Source organism: Chroicocephalus ridibundus, chromosome 7, assembly GCF_963924245.1.
Source record: "Chroicocephalus ridibundus chromosome 7, bChrRid1.1, whole genome shotgun sequence".
Classification (NCBI taxonomy): domain Eukaryota; kingdom Metazoa; phylum Chordata; class Aves; order Charadriiformes; family Laridae; genus Chroicocephalus; species Chroicocephalus ridibundus.
In genome coordinates this window covers 22,854,431-22,870,449 of record NC_086290.1, presented here as the reverse complement: position 1 = coordinate 22,870,449, position 16,019 = coordinate 22,854,431, and the positions used below count along the sequence as shown (strand labels likewise).

General features: G+C 37.6%; 1 protein-coding gene across 1 annotated transcript in view; it reads right to left on the bottom strand.

The window, feature by feature from the left end:
- PCNT (pericentrin) overlaps positions 1-16,019 on the bottom strand; it is a 104,756-nt gene that overhangs the window by 87,705 nt on the left and 1,032 nt on the right. The window contains exons 2-8 of the mRNA XM_063341208.1: positions 10,627-10,824; positions 8,614-8,664; positions 7,482-7,661; positions 5,848-5,991; positions 4,076-4,240; positions 303-2,804; positions 125-217 (exon numbers count right to left, since the gene is read on the bottom strand). Of these exons, the coding sequence (XP_063197278.1) occupies positions 125-217; positions 303-2,804; positions 4,076-4,240; positions 5,848-5,991; positions 7,482-7,661; positions 8,614-8,664; positions 10,627-10,824 (3,333 nt within the window). The remainder of the gene's footprint in view (positions 1-124; positions 218-302; positions 2,805-4,075; positions 4,241-5,847; positions 5,992-7,481; positions 7,662-8,613; positions 8,665-10,626; positions 10,825-16,019) is intronic.

Genomic DNA, 16,019 nt, shown 5'->3' with positions numbered 1-16,019 from the left:
CAAATCAAAAACACCATAGAAAAAACAATAGATTTTTGCATCTCTAGAATGCTTATACTGCTTAAATGACAAACAACGCAAAATGAATTTATTTTTCTGAAATAAATCCAATTACAGCATTTACCTTTTTTATTAAAGCAATCTGTTCCTTCCTTTCTTCTTCCAACTTCTGCTGGTTTTTTACTTTATCTTTTATTTCAGCATTTAATTCTTCTATCTGAAAACAGGCATACACACATTTGCAATTACTACCTTAAGCATTCCCAAATCCCAAGACTCCTGCCATTATCAGGGCTTCCTACCTCTTTCTTGTGCGTCAAACTCACTTCAGTTAATTTGGCAAGGTGTTGAGTCTCCATTTTATCAATTTCCTCTTTGTACTGTTTCACCATCTCGGATTGTGCCTCCTGGGCAGCTTGTGCAGACTGGAAGGACTCCTGCAAGCGAGTCTCAAGCTCCAAACAAGACTTCTTCAAATGGGCAATTTCTTCAGTCAATTGGCTTTTTTTCTCACTGTATTCAGTACTTTTTGCCTTTATTTCATCATTAAGTTTATGAATTTCTAGGTTGCTGAAGTTTAGTCTGTCCTCATATCCCAGTCTTTCACACTGCTGTATATCTTTGAGGTTTTTCACTTCTGCATTAAGTTCATGTATGTTTTTTTCAAGATCCTCAATGATGCTGGCATTCTCTGCTAGCGCTTTTTCTGTTTTTATTAGATCCTTCTCCACATCAGATAATCTTTCTTCTAAGGCTGTTTTTTCCTTCAATAAGAGTGCTAAATTTTGTTCTTTATTATAGATTTCAGCTTTGAGCAACTCCTGTTCTTTTAGCAATGTCTCTTCAGATACAGTTTTCTGATCAAGCAGCTCTGCTATTGTCTGATTTTTAGCCTTCTGAGCATCAAGCTGGCTTTGCATTTGATCCCTTTGACTTTGCAAAGCAGCTAACTGACGTCCAAAGAGAGACTGTACTTCACTTGTTACAGAATCAGAAGCTGTTTTCTGCTCTTGAACATCTTTCACTAATTGCTCCTGAGTTCGCAGCTGCACCATCAACATTTCTCTTTCCTCCTGGAGGTCTTTTACCATTTCATGCCAGGTAGAGGATTTTGACACTTGTGTTAAAGGCTCTACAGCACAGTAAGGATGGCCTCCATCCTCACCCTGCTGCTTTAGCAGAAACATTATTTTGCTTTCAAGTTCCTTCTCCTTCTCTGTTTTTTTAAGAAGTTCTTTTTCACAAGAGATCCGTGCTTCACGTTCCTCATCCAGTTCCACACGTGTGTGAGAGAGCTCAGCCATTACTTTTTCCCATTTTCCAACAGCTTCTTGGGTCTCCAGATAAGATTTCTTCAAGGCTGACTCCTTCTCATGGAGCTGCTGAGTTAGTTTCACCCATCTCTCTACTGAACAAGTTGTCTCATCATCCTTTACATCATCACGGTCACTTACTTTGTTTTGCTGCAGGGAGTTATCTGACAAAAACAAAACAAAGGCCTCTGCTCCCACCTCAGTCTCTTCAAAAGTCTCTTGAGCCAAAGCACTAGGACACGTTTCCTCATCAAGGCCAAAGTTTAATGGAGGAGCTATAAAATCTCTGCTGGGTTCTAGAAGAACACTACTGTCTAACCCATACCTCCTGCATCTACCTTCTTCAACGGGACAACCTTCAGAAGTGCTGGACACATATGACTCTTCTGGTCTCTCTGTAGAGAGGAGATATTTAGCCAGTATGCTTTCATCACCCCTGAAAAGCCCTAGTTCTGACAAGTGTTCCTCAGACAGGTTATCTCCTTCACCTCTTTCATTATTCTCTGTGATCTTTGCATTCTTAATTTCTTCTAATTGATCCCTTGAGTAGTCTACTTCCAAGTCATGCTGGAATTCCAGTTCTTCACGAACTAGCTCGCCTTCACCTTTCAACTGATGTGGTTTATTCCACATCTCCTCAAGCTCTGCTCTCTGCAGCTGCAATACCTCTGGTAAAATCTGTTTTTCCCTCAATTTCATTAGCTTTTTATTGGAGACAATCTCTTCATCATGCTTTTGCCTTTCATCTATACTTTTTTCAGCCTCATAGAGTTGCTTTTCATTTAATTCCTGGATGAAAGAATTCAGTTTCTGAATCTCTTCATTCAAGGACTGGTTTTCTTTTTTATATCGCTGGGCTTCCTTGACCTGCTCTTCTGCATCAGAAAGTTGAGACTTAAGGTCATCAATTAAATCCTTGTATTTAGTCTCAATTTCAAATTTTTCTCTCTGGAAGTCTTCCCGTTGGTTTTCAAGTTTCTTTCTCAAATTTTCTTCATTAGTTTCAGACTCGCGAAGACTATTATTTAAGTCAATTATTATGCCATTCAAGTTCTGAATGTGTTCTTCAGAATTCAGAGCATAGAGTTCTTTTTTTAACTGTTCAAGTTCATTCTTATATTTTGAAATTAGTTGTTCTTCATATACCTGCTTGGCTTCTGCAATCTCTCTTCTGTTGCACTTCTCCAGCTCAGCCCTCAAGTTCTCCAGCCGTCTGCAAATATCCTTCTCATGACTGATTTTTAGTTCTTCAATACGTTGCTGCTCTTTCATTTTGGATACAGCTATTTTATTTTTTAATTCTGTTATTTCTGAGTCCCGGAGAGAAAGGGTACGTTGTAGTATATACAAGCTAAATCTTTCTGATGTCAGTAGACCTTGAAGAGTTATAATATGTTGTTCTTTTTCTTCTATGCTTTTGTATAACTGTTGCATTGTACCTTTCATATCCCCTTCCATTTCGGCAAGCAGATTTTCTTTATCTTTGGTATTCTTAAAAATAAAATATTACATATGAAATATGACGTTTCAATTTCCTTAAGCCTCATGCTTTTAATTTATCTTCACAAATAATGTTTACCTTTAAGTTCAGGATGTATCATTGGCCTAGGCAACGGGATTTTTAAGCACATCCTTGAGAGTGGCAAATACTACTGAGACTCTTCAAATGTGGTAACAAATATCAAATTGCCTAAGAATAACAAATGGTACGCCACTGACTCCAGAGAGAAGAAAATAGCAGCTGTCTCAAATTTCAGGTATTTTAATTAAAAAAAAAATAAATACCAGAGCTACAGATATCTCTCCATCTCGCATCCGTTTGCACAGACGAAACGGCTCCTGCAGGCAGGAGTAGGCCAACAGAACAGCCATGTCAAGTTTTGACTCATCTGACTCACTTAAAAGTTTAAGGCTTCTCCCTGTGGCATTGCTGGTTACGTGCTTAAAGGAAACCAGACCTTTCAAGCTGTTCCTTTAACGTATGTTAGTAATCACAATCCCTATAAATTTGTTTCTAAAGAAAAAGACTTTTTTCATGACCATGCCACTACAGCACATCACAGTTAGCACCAAATTTGAAATACATGCTATAAAAAGATAAGTATCTCATCTGTGTTTTTAACTATAACTGAGTTTCTTTATTCATAATGCTTGTTTCTGGAATGATTACATCAAAATATTCTGACACAAGCTTTTCACTTTGTTTTGTAAGTGAAACTAACATGATTACAGATAGTTAACTTTTATCTAGGTGTTTCAAGTTCACACACAACTGTATTGTTATATGCTTACACAGCATATCCAGCAACCTTCACCCCACTGCATGCCTGTCAGTTATGTTCCCACATGCCTCAGTTCAGCAAACACCAGATGGACCTGCTTCTAATGGAAACTTCTTAATGTTATAGAACAGTTTAGTAACAGAGTTACCCTTCTGCAACAGAAACCAATGGAGTAATTTCAACAAATAAGCAAATTCTGAAGATCCAGAAGTGAATCCTTCTTTCATACAAAAAAAGAAAAATTTTAAATTGTGAGCAGCTATTTTGCCTTAGCTGAATATCATTACCTTCAGAAGAACAGATTTTTAATTCCATACTGAAGTGTCATTTCAGTCCTGAAGCATCAATCTACTTCATGCACAAATTAAATGTTCATTACAGATTCTTCCTCCAGGAAGTACCACCTTGGCTTGCACAATCACAACAAAAACCTAACTACCTAGAACTCATAATTATAAAGGCACTTTAAACAGTTTTTACCTTTTGAGAAGACTCAAGCTGTACTTCCAGGTCATGTGCTTTCTGATGCAGCATCTCCAAATGTGCATTTTGCTCTCTGAGACGGTTCTGAAACAAGGACATCTGCTGCTGGGCTTCTAATACTTTGTTTTTTCCAGGGCTTTTACTCCTCAGCATCTCATTAACCTGGACACATAAAGGTACTCACAGTCAGAAGAAAGTTTGTATCAGAATAACTCATACGCTAGTCTCACTGTATGCATAAAATATACCGTATTCATTTACTACAGATTTACCCTATGTATTTCACTCTCAATGAATAAGAAACTCCCTAAAAAGTCAGACAACACTTGTCATATTTTAGATACTATTACTTACTGTAAAGACATAAATGTTAGATAATTAATCTCTATGAAGCCTCCAAAATTAAGCAGGACTTCCAACAGACTGGACATACTGGTAAGAGGACAATGAACAAAACCAGTCTTCTTTGCAAAGGATTTACAACTCAATATTAAAGGTTTTTCTTTTCTCTTTGTCTCCCTCCAAATGAAAAGAAAACATTTACCCCTGGGGGGGTGGGGTGTGTAAAATAAAACGTGTTTTATTAATTTTTAAAACCTTTTTCTAAAGACTTTGCTAAAACCAAGATGATAATATTTAAGACACCATTAGTATTTTCATCTTTTATCAAAGTTGACATGCTTCCAACAAAAAACTTGCATCATATTACTAGCCTTATTTAGGATATGCCTGAAGTGCTAGAAGCTTTATCATTGTCTTTCAAAGGCTCACGGAGCAAATCCCAACAGTCATCTGTAGAGTAATTTTCACTTTTACCACATATTTAGTCAATAGCAATCAGAATTGTACATAGAAAGCAGTGGGTTCTGTTCTTGTCCAAAATTTCATTTAGCAGAGGTTTTATATTCCAGGGCATGAGCAACTCCTTCACGATAATCCCTGACTTCAGTAAATCCCAGTTTTTATTTTTAATTTTTTTTAAACCCCCTTCCTATCCAGATGTTTAAAACATGTAATCCCTCCTAGTGTAATTCTTATCTTACAAGCCTGAAATGGTAAGTAAACATAAATATTACTCTTTGGCATATACTACAAGGCTCCTAAGACAACAAATATACAGGTGTTTGGAGACAATAGCCACTAGAACACTGAGCAGCATCAAAAAAGAATAAAGTATTTAAAAAAAAGTAAAGTAGATGAAAGGCTGTAGCATATCTCATTATCCAGGGATTAGATCCATGATCAACTTGTTGCACTGAAGCAGGTTGCTGTGTGTTGTAAGAGCTGCATCAACTGTCTTCAGGTTATTTTAAATCTCCTTCTTTGAGCCAAGTCATATTACCTGAAGGTAGCAACTTTCTGTGTAACAGCTGAGCTGTTACAGTTGCCCATGCATATACTCAGAGCTTTCTTTGGCAAAGGCAAGGAAAACTGATTACATGTAAGCCCATACCATTACAGTGATTGCGATGTATAGATCCAAACCGCTAACAATATTGGGTGTAATTCCCAAAAAGGGGCTAAACTGATGGACAAAGAAGTGTAATGACCTCCCAAACATTACACAAGCAAGTGGAAAATATACAGACATCTCCGGGACTTCTCCCTAGCCACTGGAGAAAACTCTGACCCACCCTCAACTCATTTTCTCTGCTGCATTGCAAACTGAACTATGAAGTGCTATAATAAGCTCAATATGGGTTTACATTCATATTCCAAACCTGTTCTTACTCTCTTTGTAGGGAACAAAAATTGGATTAGAGGCACACCTGATGTAACTGAAGTTGTAAATCGTGGACCTGAGCAGCTACATGTGAAGCCTCCTCCTGTAGGTCATCCTGATCCTGCTTTGCCTGTTGAAGGCAGCTTGTTAGTTTCCTGATGACTTCATTCTGCTCTTGAACGGTAGTTTCCTACATGGATCACAAGAAATGCACTTCTAAAATTAAGATATTCTTAACATACAACAGTAAATTATCCTAAAGCAAAGCTGTTAGAGTTTACAGTTACACTTAAGTTTTAACAAACTTGTGCCAAAGGACGAAAAACATTTGTGTTCAAACATGATGTCAGAGGTGATGAAAGAGGAACCTGCCACAGATTCCAGAGAGATGACAAAGCTAATCAAAAGAGACTTCTTAAACAAATGACAGGACACTATTAATGAAATATTTTTACTTAAAAATTGTGTAGCTCTTATTGATGTAAAAGCAATCAAGTTTTCTACAGGATATAATGAATATTTAGTAACACCTAAATTGTTTCCTATCTGTCAGCTCTTCTTTTCAGGCATGTGAGAGAAAGCTAGTGAGATGGGATACATTAATCCTATTTTATGTTAATCACATTAACCTTTCCAATTTATTTCTCAACAACAGGAAATGTCTTTGTTTCCCAGTCTTAAAAGAAGAAAAACAACATGTAAGGGGGGGAAGTAACTATTCTTCAGAAGCACCTGATACACCTTTACAGAGGAATGCTAGAGAAAGGGAATTCAAAATATCTTTTTAAATACTTTGGGAGAGGGGAAGGTACATGTCAGTTTAAAAAAGTTTAATTTATCCTACTTCATCATTTGCCGATACAAAGAACACCACCCCACCCCAAAACCAAAGAGCCACAAGTATTTACAAATATTCAAAAAGCGTGAATGATCTCTCGGGCGTGGTGGTGGCAGTGGGGTCTACCATCCTGTGTGAATATTTGAAAAGGAGGCAGAGATGCGTCTAATAAAGTGCTTTTCAAGCATATCTGCAGAAACATTGACATTTCAGTAAGCACTTCCTTTTCAATAGTTTGAACAATACCTGGGGGGGTGGGAGGAGGGTGGGTTCCACCATCTTTCAGCATGACCTTGATATATATTTTTTATATATATATATAAAAATAAAATTATATATATATATATAAAAATATATATATTATACATAATACCATATATAATATATATATTTTTTTAAAGTCAGCATTTATGAAAATATAAGTCCCATGCTTTTACATTGAGCCCCTACCTCAATGTATTATTAACTATACTTTCCTTAGTGGTTCTTCCAGGTTCTCTCTACAAAGGTCCACTCCTCAATATAGTAAGAAAATTTATCAATAAAAACTAGTAGAAATTGTCCAACCATTTATCAGCAGAAGAACGCAACTATGTATTACATAAAAACTCTCTAAAAATAGAAGCTTTTCAAATTTAATTTTACTCTCACTTGATTCAAGCAATATGAAGTCCTGGACGTTGGTGAATGGAAAACTTAAGTACTGCTTTACACAGCACACGTTAGCAAGGTGAAGTACTTTTCAATAAAAAACAATACTTATTTTGAGTTTTGTCTCCTAAATATTTTTTGAATTAAAATAAAGTAGTATTATCCCCATTATCCAACTCTATGAATTGTACCTGACTTTGCATAGAGTCACTGTGCTGGGTAAGTTCTTTCTGTAGCTCATCCATCTGTGCAGTGAGTCTTTCAACTTCTTCCTGTTTCTCCAGAAGTCTGTTCTCTAACTCATCTGTTCTCATCTGACACATCTTAGCATCAAGCTCACTGTATTCTGCAGCAGGATTTATCAAATCTTTCTTAATAGAAAAAAAATAAAATATATTTATTCACCAATACAACACATCACTTCTACTTTGTGATTATTCTGAAAATATAAATTCAAGCTTAAATTCTGGGCAAATTCTAGTTTAAAAGTAATTAAACGTTGGGACTTTGTACTTAATAGAAGCATTATATACGAAGTCCTTCATTCTTAAAAACTTCAAATAAAAAAATTTCATACATAATATATTTTCATATAATACTTTAAGATATAAAAGTAAATTAGGGAGAAGAGCCTTGTGATTCTATAGGACCAAATTGGGGCAAAGTGCCACTTTGACACATGTTGTGATTTAAAATACATTCCAACTTACAAGTGGGCAAAGGGGGAATACTACAAAAATTAATCGAAGTTTTTATATATATCTGTGCTGACTGGAGAACAGTCCACCCATAGGAAAAATAATAATGTAAACTTCTTGACTTAACATTAAATTCAAATGTAAGCAGCTATTGCAAATAAATATTCAACATACTCTGAGTTTCTATGGCCTTTAACAGCAAAACAAAAAAAAACAAAACTACAAAGACAGAAGCTGCTCCAATCGATCCTGCGGTCTCTCAGGAGCAATATTGTTACAATTCTCACAGAGGAGACAGTATCTTACATTTTATTTTAAATACTTTTTTTTTAATGTATGAAACAACTAAAGAATGAACCTACTTTTCAAGTAAAAACATCATTTGAATTTCTCTGGACAAGGTCCATGATTTCAGTAAAAACAATTCTCTTAGCGACCAGTTTCCCAGCCAGTACATGTACATACACATAAGTACCTGGTTTAGACTGTAAAACAGTGAAATCACATCACTTATCACACTTGATAACAATGCTCAATAACTAATCATTTTAGTAACCAATTATCAGACTCTTCTCTCACATGTTTATCAGCACCTTTTACTAAAGATACATTCTTTCACACTTACTTCAGCCGCATGATAATTCAGTACATCCCAGCTGGAAAAGTCAGCACACCCCTGGCAAGTAAACAAATAAAACAAACACTAAATCATAGCCATTTTAAAGATACATAAGGAAAAGCTGAATTATTTTGGAAACACCTTAAGCATATGACCCAGAAATGTCCGTGTTGTGAGGCAACATACCAGTGAGAGAGAGACTGAGATTGACTTTAATGCTAAACTCAGCTGGTCATCTGTAGTCAAATTAATGAAATAAATGAAAAAAAAAATTAAAATTATCATGAAAGCCTACTCAAAAATTCAGGGCTAAGTCTCACCATTGAGATTCAATGTTCTATCCTCTGCTTTTGTGGCTTGCAAATACAGTTGAGCACTCTTTAATCCACCACTAAACATTAGTAACTAACTGACAGGAAATTACGTAACAAACATGCTAAAATCATTCATATAATCACAAAAACAGTAGCATTTTCTGATGCATATACTTAATGTAGCTTGATATCTTGAAAGATATTTACTTCTCACTAAATTCCCACGACAAAGATGACTGTAGCACTATTTAGAAAAGGCAGCCCATAACCCTCCCTGTATTTCGTATCTGCATGAAGTAGTTCCCAGTAACTATTGGCACCCTCTCCACGTAACCTAGAAAGCAATTCCATTTGCTTTACAAATCAGCTATTTTGACAGAAGCTGTTTAGAAGCAATAAGTGATTTTTGTTTGTTTTTTAATTTATGTTCACATGAGTGTAATAAGGACATTGCTGATGATGCTATGGCTGAGTGACAAAATACTGTATGCTTTTTTCTTAGCGCAGACAGCTTGGCATGTAGTTTCATAAAAGCCTTTGCAATGCTAACGTTATGTTTACAATATCCTGAAAGCACTAGGGATACCCTTACAACAGAAAGCAGGATAATACATGCAAATTATATCCTCCATGATTTCAGGCTTGCAAATACACTAGTTTGATGCTACTGTTGTATGTTGTGAAAACACATGAACGCCTGGAGAGATGCTTTTTATGCAGAAGGCACTGCCTCCCCAAAACTCACAAATCTTCACATAGACAACATGCTAAAATGCAATGGGAAACTATTTTCTAAACAATCTCCCAGACCAAGATAGATACAGTTTGTTGTAGCCAGAGAGTTGTGGTGTTTCTGAGGCTTGTGAAAGCATTAGCCAACCACTTCTGAAGCAAGCTGGATTCTTATAAAAAAAAAAAAAAAAAAAATTTCAAAACTATGTTTTGCCAATTTTTATTACCAGACAGAAAGAAAAAGTGTCACATGACTGTCTAATCCACAGCTGATATAAAAACAGAAGTCTTGCTTGTGAGCTAAAGCAAGAAAGCAACTGCTTAATTCAGGCAGACCAGTACACGTCTGTTTCTATGTTTATTGGCATGACTACAGGGCTACCTCTATAGGGTCACCAGCACAAACACACTGAAGTATATCAGGCACAAGCAGAGTCACATTTTAAACAATTTTGTCAGAGAATGTAATATCTATGTTGGCTTTACAATGGCTACTAAGAGCATGCTGGAACAAATTATATTTTTTCAGAAAACACTAAGCACATTTGAGCCAGCAAAGTGATACAAAACCAAACTAATGCTGTGCATTATAAGGTCCTGAGAGTTTTGCTCATCTGCTATGCCTCTCAGTCTGGACTCACCATCTCATGGAGTCACAGACACATATCCAGAAGTCTACCCATACAGAATTTCATGGTAGTGAAAGGTGAAAGACCTCAACTGGCTAACAGTAGACAGCTCCTTGACAATGCCAGCTGTCCAGTCCATATAATGGACATGGGTTTTTTCAGTTATTTACATGACTTTGTAAAATAGTTAATTATTACAAGTGAAAATGCATCACTTTACTTACTTTTCAATGGCAGCTACTTGATAGTGCCAGAGAGCTAATACCTAATTAAGTAAAACAGTCACCTTGAATACATGCTATCTGCAGATGGAGTGAAGTGAAATAAGAAATACTAAGATTTACCTCTGTGTCTGTGGTTGTCTCTAGTAGGTTGGTGTCTTCAGCCTTACCCTCTATACCCTTACCAACATCTTGGGCCGCTAGTGCGCACTCTTCCTTCGGAACGTCATGTGTGTGGACAGACGAGCCCTTCCTCTTCGCCGTCTTTTTCTGCGACTGCGTGATGTCGCTTTTTGTTTTTCGTTGTCTGAAGTAAGTAAACTGTGCAGAAAAGATTGAAAGAGGTAAAAGGAGAGGTAAGTGAGAAAAAGGTAGCAGGACCACAAGATTAACACACTCATGGGTGACGAAGATCCTGTCTTGATAAAATATATACATCTGCAGAAAAACTGCTTTATCTTCCTACTTTCTGTACATTCAAAACATACTGGATAACTGCAATTAAGCAAGAAATCTCACATGAGTACTAAAGACTCATCTCAATACAAGAATCAAATTTTACTCAGTGTAACTTTGTGTGTCAATGACGATCCAGAATTACAGCAAGACAGATTAGTAAAGGAACAAGTTGTTAATATACTGGAATCATGAGGAAAAAATAATAATTAAGAAGTCTTTATGCAAGACCGGCAAAAACAATAACACCCTAAAAACCTATCTAAACAGATTTTTGCCAGCATAAGATTTAAGATTAAAATTAATGGAATTGAATCCTCATGCTCCTTCCCTGCCACCCCCTTAAGAGAATACAGCAAAACATCCTAGCCAGAAAGCAGCCTATAGTACATAAATAGAAAATCAATTAAGCCAGGTCATTTTAATTCTTCTGTTGAAGAATCAGATGCTCTACTTTATCAGACTATCACAGCTCTATAAAGCACCAGGGACTTGTAAAGAATGTTACTGACAGAATTTATTACCCCAGTTTCCTTAGCACCTTAAACAGCTTAAAAAGGATTATCGTATTTTCAACTCTAGTATTGTGTTTAGGCAGCGCTTCCAGGTAACATCTCCCTCACAGCATAAATCCAGACATCCTTCTCATAAGGAAAAAGCCTTCTCCAAGGTTACAACCATAGGTTATCAAGTTTACTGTTAATATATCCTTGTGTTGAGATAAAATATACAGTCAAATGAGGACATGATGTAAACATAATCGCCAAGTTCTACCTGCAATATACACGAAAATCCAGTGCTTGACAGCTTGGTTTTCCTGTAATACAGCCACCCTGAAAAAAGTCACGTCTGTTTCTTTTCATTCAACTTGTGAAATGGATTTAGTTCAGTCCTTTCTCCTTACACCCATGCCATTATAGTAACTTCTACTTGACAGCTTAGCTACTCAACATACACACAGTTACACACCTGCTACATTGAGCAGGCTGTTTAAAAGGTGTATTTACAAAAATACATTAGTTTCTTATCAGCACTTAAGATGTTTATGTATAAATAGCTTATTTTTAAGATTAAGTTCTGTAGTTCCTATAGTTATTAATACTGAATGCAGATTAAACAAAAATTGCTAGGTGCTGTGCTGCCCTTCAAATTAAGCAAAATGAACAGACCAGTAAGTAAAGCTGTAGTGAGACACAAATACTATTCTCTGAAGTCAGGTGTTAACTGTAGCAAAAACAGCAAAATAGCAATTGCACTAATTAATATGATAACATGGGGAAAAGGAACAGGAGGAAACCTGCAGAAAAATGGAGAGTAGAGGAAGCTGCTGAAGCAGGAAAAAAGGGATAACAGGAGTAAAACAATCAGAAAAGATGAGAAAGGAAAGATAGAGTGGCCATCATAGAGAGCAGTTAGCGATTTCATGAAGGGATACTAAGTATTTGATATTAAAATACGAAGACTTGCCATGACTAAACATCTAAATGAGTATGAATTTTTAGATGCACAGCTCAAAGAAAATAAAACTTATTTTGTCCCATTTATATGTATTAAACACATGAAATCATAATACATATCATGCAAAAATACCCAACTACTCCAAAATTTTACAGAACTACTGGACTTGTTGGTCCATGAAAGTGTCTGGAGTCAAACATGCTCCAGATTTATGGAATGACTGGATGGGGAAAGTGCTAGTTAGGGCAGTATCACGTTTCCAAAGCCTTTAATCAGCTACATGAATTTAAGTGTCATTACAAGAGTATCATCAGATACATGGATAGTCATCCAACATGAAGTAGTGCGTGTGAATATGAAGAAATCACATAACACTGATCCTTCCCCATCCCAGTGAGATCCCACCATACCCTTCTGAAGGGCCCAGTTCTCAGTTTGCTTTCTAGCAGCATGCGCAACGCTGAAAGCTTCACTTTTAGCCAAGATGTAGCATGCCACAGGAACACCAACAGCACCGCGAGCTGTAGTATACAAAGCAGCACTCCATACAGAACACCTGGCCTTTCTGCAGGTACCAATATACTGCAACCTCATTTCATCAGGACCAGTCAGTTAAGAGGCAACCGCAAGGCACCTCTGAATTGCTACGGCCAGCACCACATTGAGCATCTCAGAATTAGAAGAATAAGCTTGCCAGGTTTTGTGTTGCGTGGTCCCTGTGTCATTCCCATCCCCAATTAACTGCTATGCTGACATCCTTCCACCACATTATTGCAAGCTGACCGGCACCAGCGGCATGGGCAAGCAGACAGGAAAACTACAGCACATGCAGCCCTGTTCAGCTCTCCTCAGCCTACCTCTCACATAATTTATTCCTCGACTTACTGCTTTACATGCTTCAGAAATTAGTACCAAAAGAATACACAAAGAAAATGGAACAGAGCAGAAGACCACATCAGCTCCACATAGAAACAAGTTGTTCAAATAAACCTTAGTCCACTTCCTAGATATGGTAAACGTAAGCATGAGTGCTCTTAGACAAAACCCAGAAACATTTTTTAGAGCTTCCTCAAACTGATGAAACAAGAAAACTTCCTGGAAAAAATGCACTCCCTTTTGAGTTCCTACCGTGTAAAATGCAGGAAGAGCAAAAACTTCTCACACATGAGGTATGGCACATACAGGTCTGTAACTAGAGAGACAGATGCCCAACATGCATACCAGCTAACTTGAGGTGGAAAAAAACAAGGAGAAGAGAGTAGCACTGAATACTTGGGGTTTGTTCTGTTTCTCAATTACTACCTTAGCAAATTTATTTGCATTTATTAAAAATGGAAATCTCAAGTACCCTCTACAGTCAGTACTTAGCTGCCAAATCATGACCATTTCCAACTAATATAACAGTTTAAATTATTATTAGTGTTATTACTTGGAGATAATTTAAATGCATTTCAGTAACAGTGTTTTTATTTCTATATGAAAAAGATTAATGCAAGTACTAGTTTAAAGACGAAAACATCCACATTATATTCCTTTCCCAAGTCACCATTTAGCACACTAAAATTTAAAGATGCCAAAGACAAATTTTATTTTTTTTTTTGGGGGGGGGGGGGGGGGGGGGGGGGGGCGAGCAGGGGGAAGACAAAAAACCCCACAGCAGTTGACCCCTCCAGAGTCAAGCAGTATCCAGTATCAGACTGCAGTTAACCATGACTGCACGGGTTGCTAGAAGTCAGGTTGCTACAACACACACAACTAGCCTTGCACTCCTATCCCCCGGCATCATGAGCACCCTCACAGTATTGTGGTACGGTCATTCAGTAAACTGATTTGGATGAACACTGAACAGTTACGTATCGGTCCGCAGATGGGATCACCTTAAGCTGCTGTAGGCCTGCACCACAGGAAGGAAATACTGTACCTGCTCTCAGTTACTTCTCCCTTTCAAACTCGCATTTGTATTCATGAGGAGGGCAGTGCAAAGAAAGCAAGAAAAAAGGAAGGAGAAGAACAAAAGAGGGGGACATTTCCCTACTGTTCTATTATACAAGAGCCTTCAAAAACACAAGCTATTCAGAGGAAGTTTCTGGATACAGTCCTGCAGACCACCTACTCAGCAGCATGACCATATCCTACTACGGGCTTAACAACACTGAGCAAGACTAAAGCTGCATTTATTACAGTAATTAGCCCAATATACATCTGTTCTGTAAGTTAGGTCTACAACTGCAGGTATATAAGTAAAGATACACAACCAGGGCAAGCACACAGCCATACATGCTAGAAATTGGGCGAGAGCATACTAAGGAATCTGCAGCTCATGTGTTTGCCTTCCAACGCCAAACTACCTTTGCGTTTAATAAGCCCCAACGGATATTGCTTCCATTCATTTGTCTGGGTGTTTTTTGAAAATTGTCTGGTGCCCATGATCTGCTAAATAATGGGTCTCTGTGACATTTTAATAAACAGAGGAAGCACTACCACCATCTCAGCCTTTCTAAATCCTTTCTTTCCTCTCAGTATACCAGGTAAACAATACCATGCAATAAGAACGTTGATGGGCTGCTAACAATTTTTTTTTAAATGGTGAGATGAGCGACTTTTGGCACACAGTTTTAAAAAAAAGAAAAAAATTCAACATTGGCTCTGCACACATAACTTGAAATTTAATGCAAGTCCCTATTTTTTTTTTTTCAATGGCAAGCAACAGCTGTACAACAGGTGGGAACTAATAACTTATTCAAGGCAAGTTTATCACATTTTTCTCTAACTATAAACAGATACTGTACTTAGAAAAGGGTTACAAAAGAAATGTTAACTTAAGCCTTGCCACAACCAATGCAACTTTTCAACCTGAAGAGAAGAACTCCTGTTCTCAGTTTCCTCTCTTGATGTTAATCAAAAAACTAATCACGAAATTGTTCCCACATAGCACATATCAAGGCTGGGAGGGCAAGCAGATGAGGAGCTGCTGAGTGGGAGTGGCGCGCGCGGCAACCATGACAGCATCTGGGTGGGACAGGCCAGGGACAGAGGAGTTGTATTGCCCACCATCAAGCTGCTTCAGTGCAGCTCCAGCCACAACCCCACACCTCCCAGTAACACTCTCTTTAATTGCCTTCTGCACAGCACTGGGAAGAGCAAGCTGAAACAGAAACACAGAAGACTGCTGAGGCAGACAGTACAGTTCCAAGCCACCTCTAATCCCACTATGTAGGTTTACAGACAGGTTCCCTGCAGAAAGGGCCATGCCCCCTACGTCTGTGGGAGAATCATTAGGAGTGGTATCGGGGTGAAGAGGCTGTAGCACATCACGGAAAGATCTGATCCGTCCAAACCCCTCGAAACCCTGTGCAGCCTCAGCTATCCCCATGTAGCCACAGTCCCCCAATTCCAGTCCTACTGGGATAGTGAGAACAGGGAAAAGCTGTAGCTGCAGACTTGCAAGCCTTACTCATCAGTAGATTCACAGAAGGGAAATATCACGGTAACAGCTCAAAAAACAGCAGAAATGCTGAATTAAAAGTAGTCAGTCATTTCTAACGAGCTTCTTGAACATCATTACAAAAACAAAGCAGAAGTTTTTACCTAAGAGGGTTAAT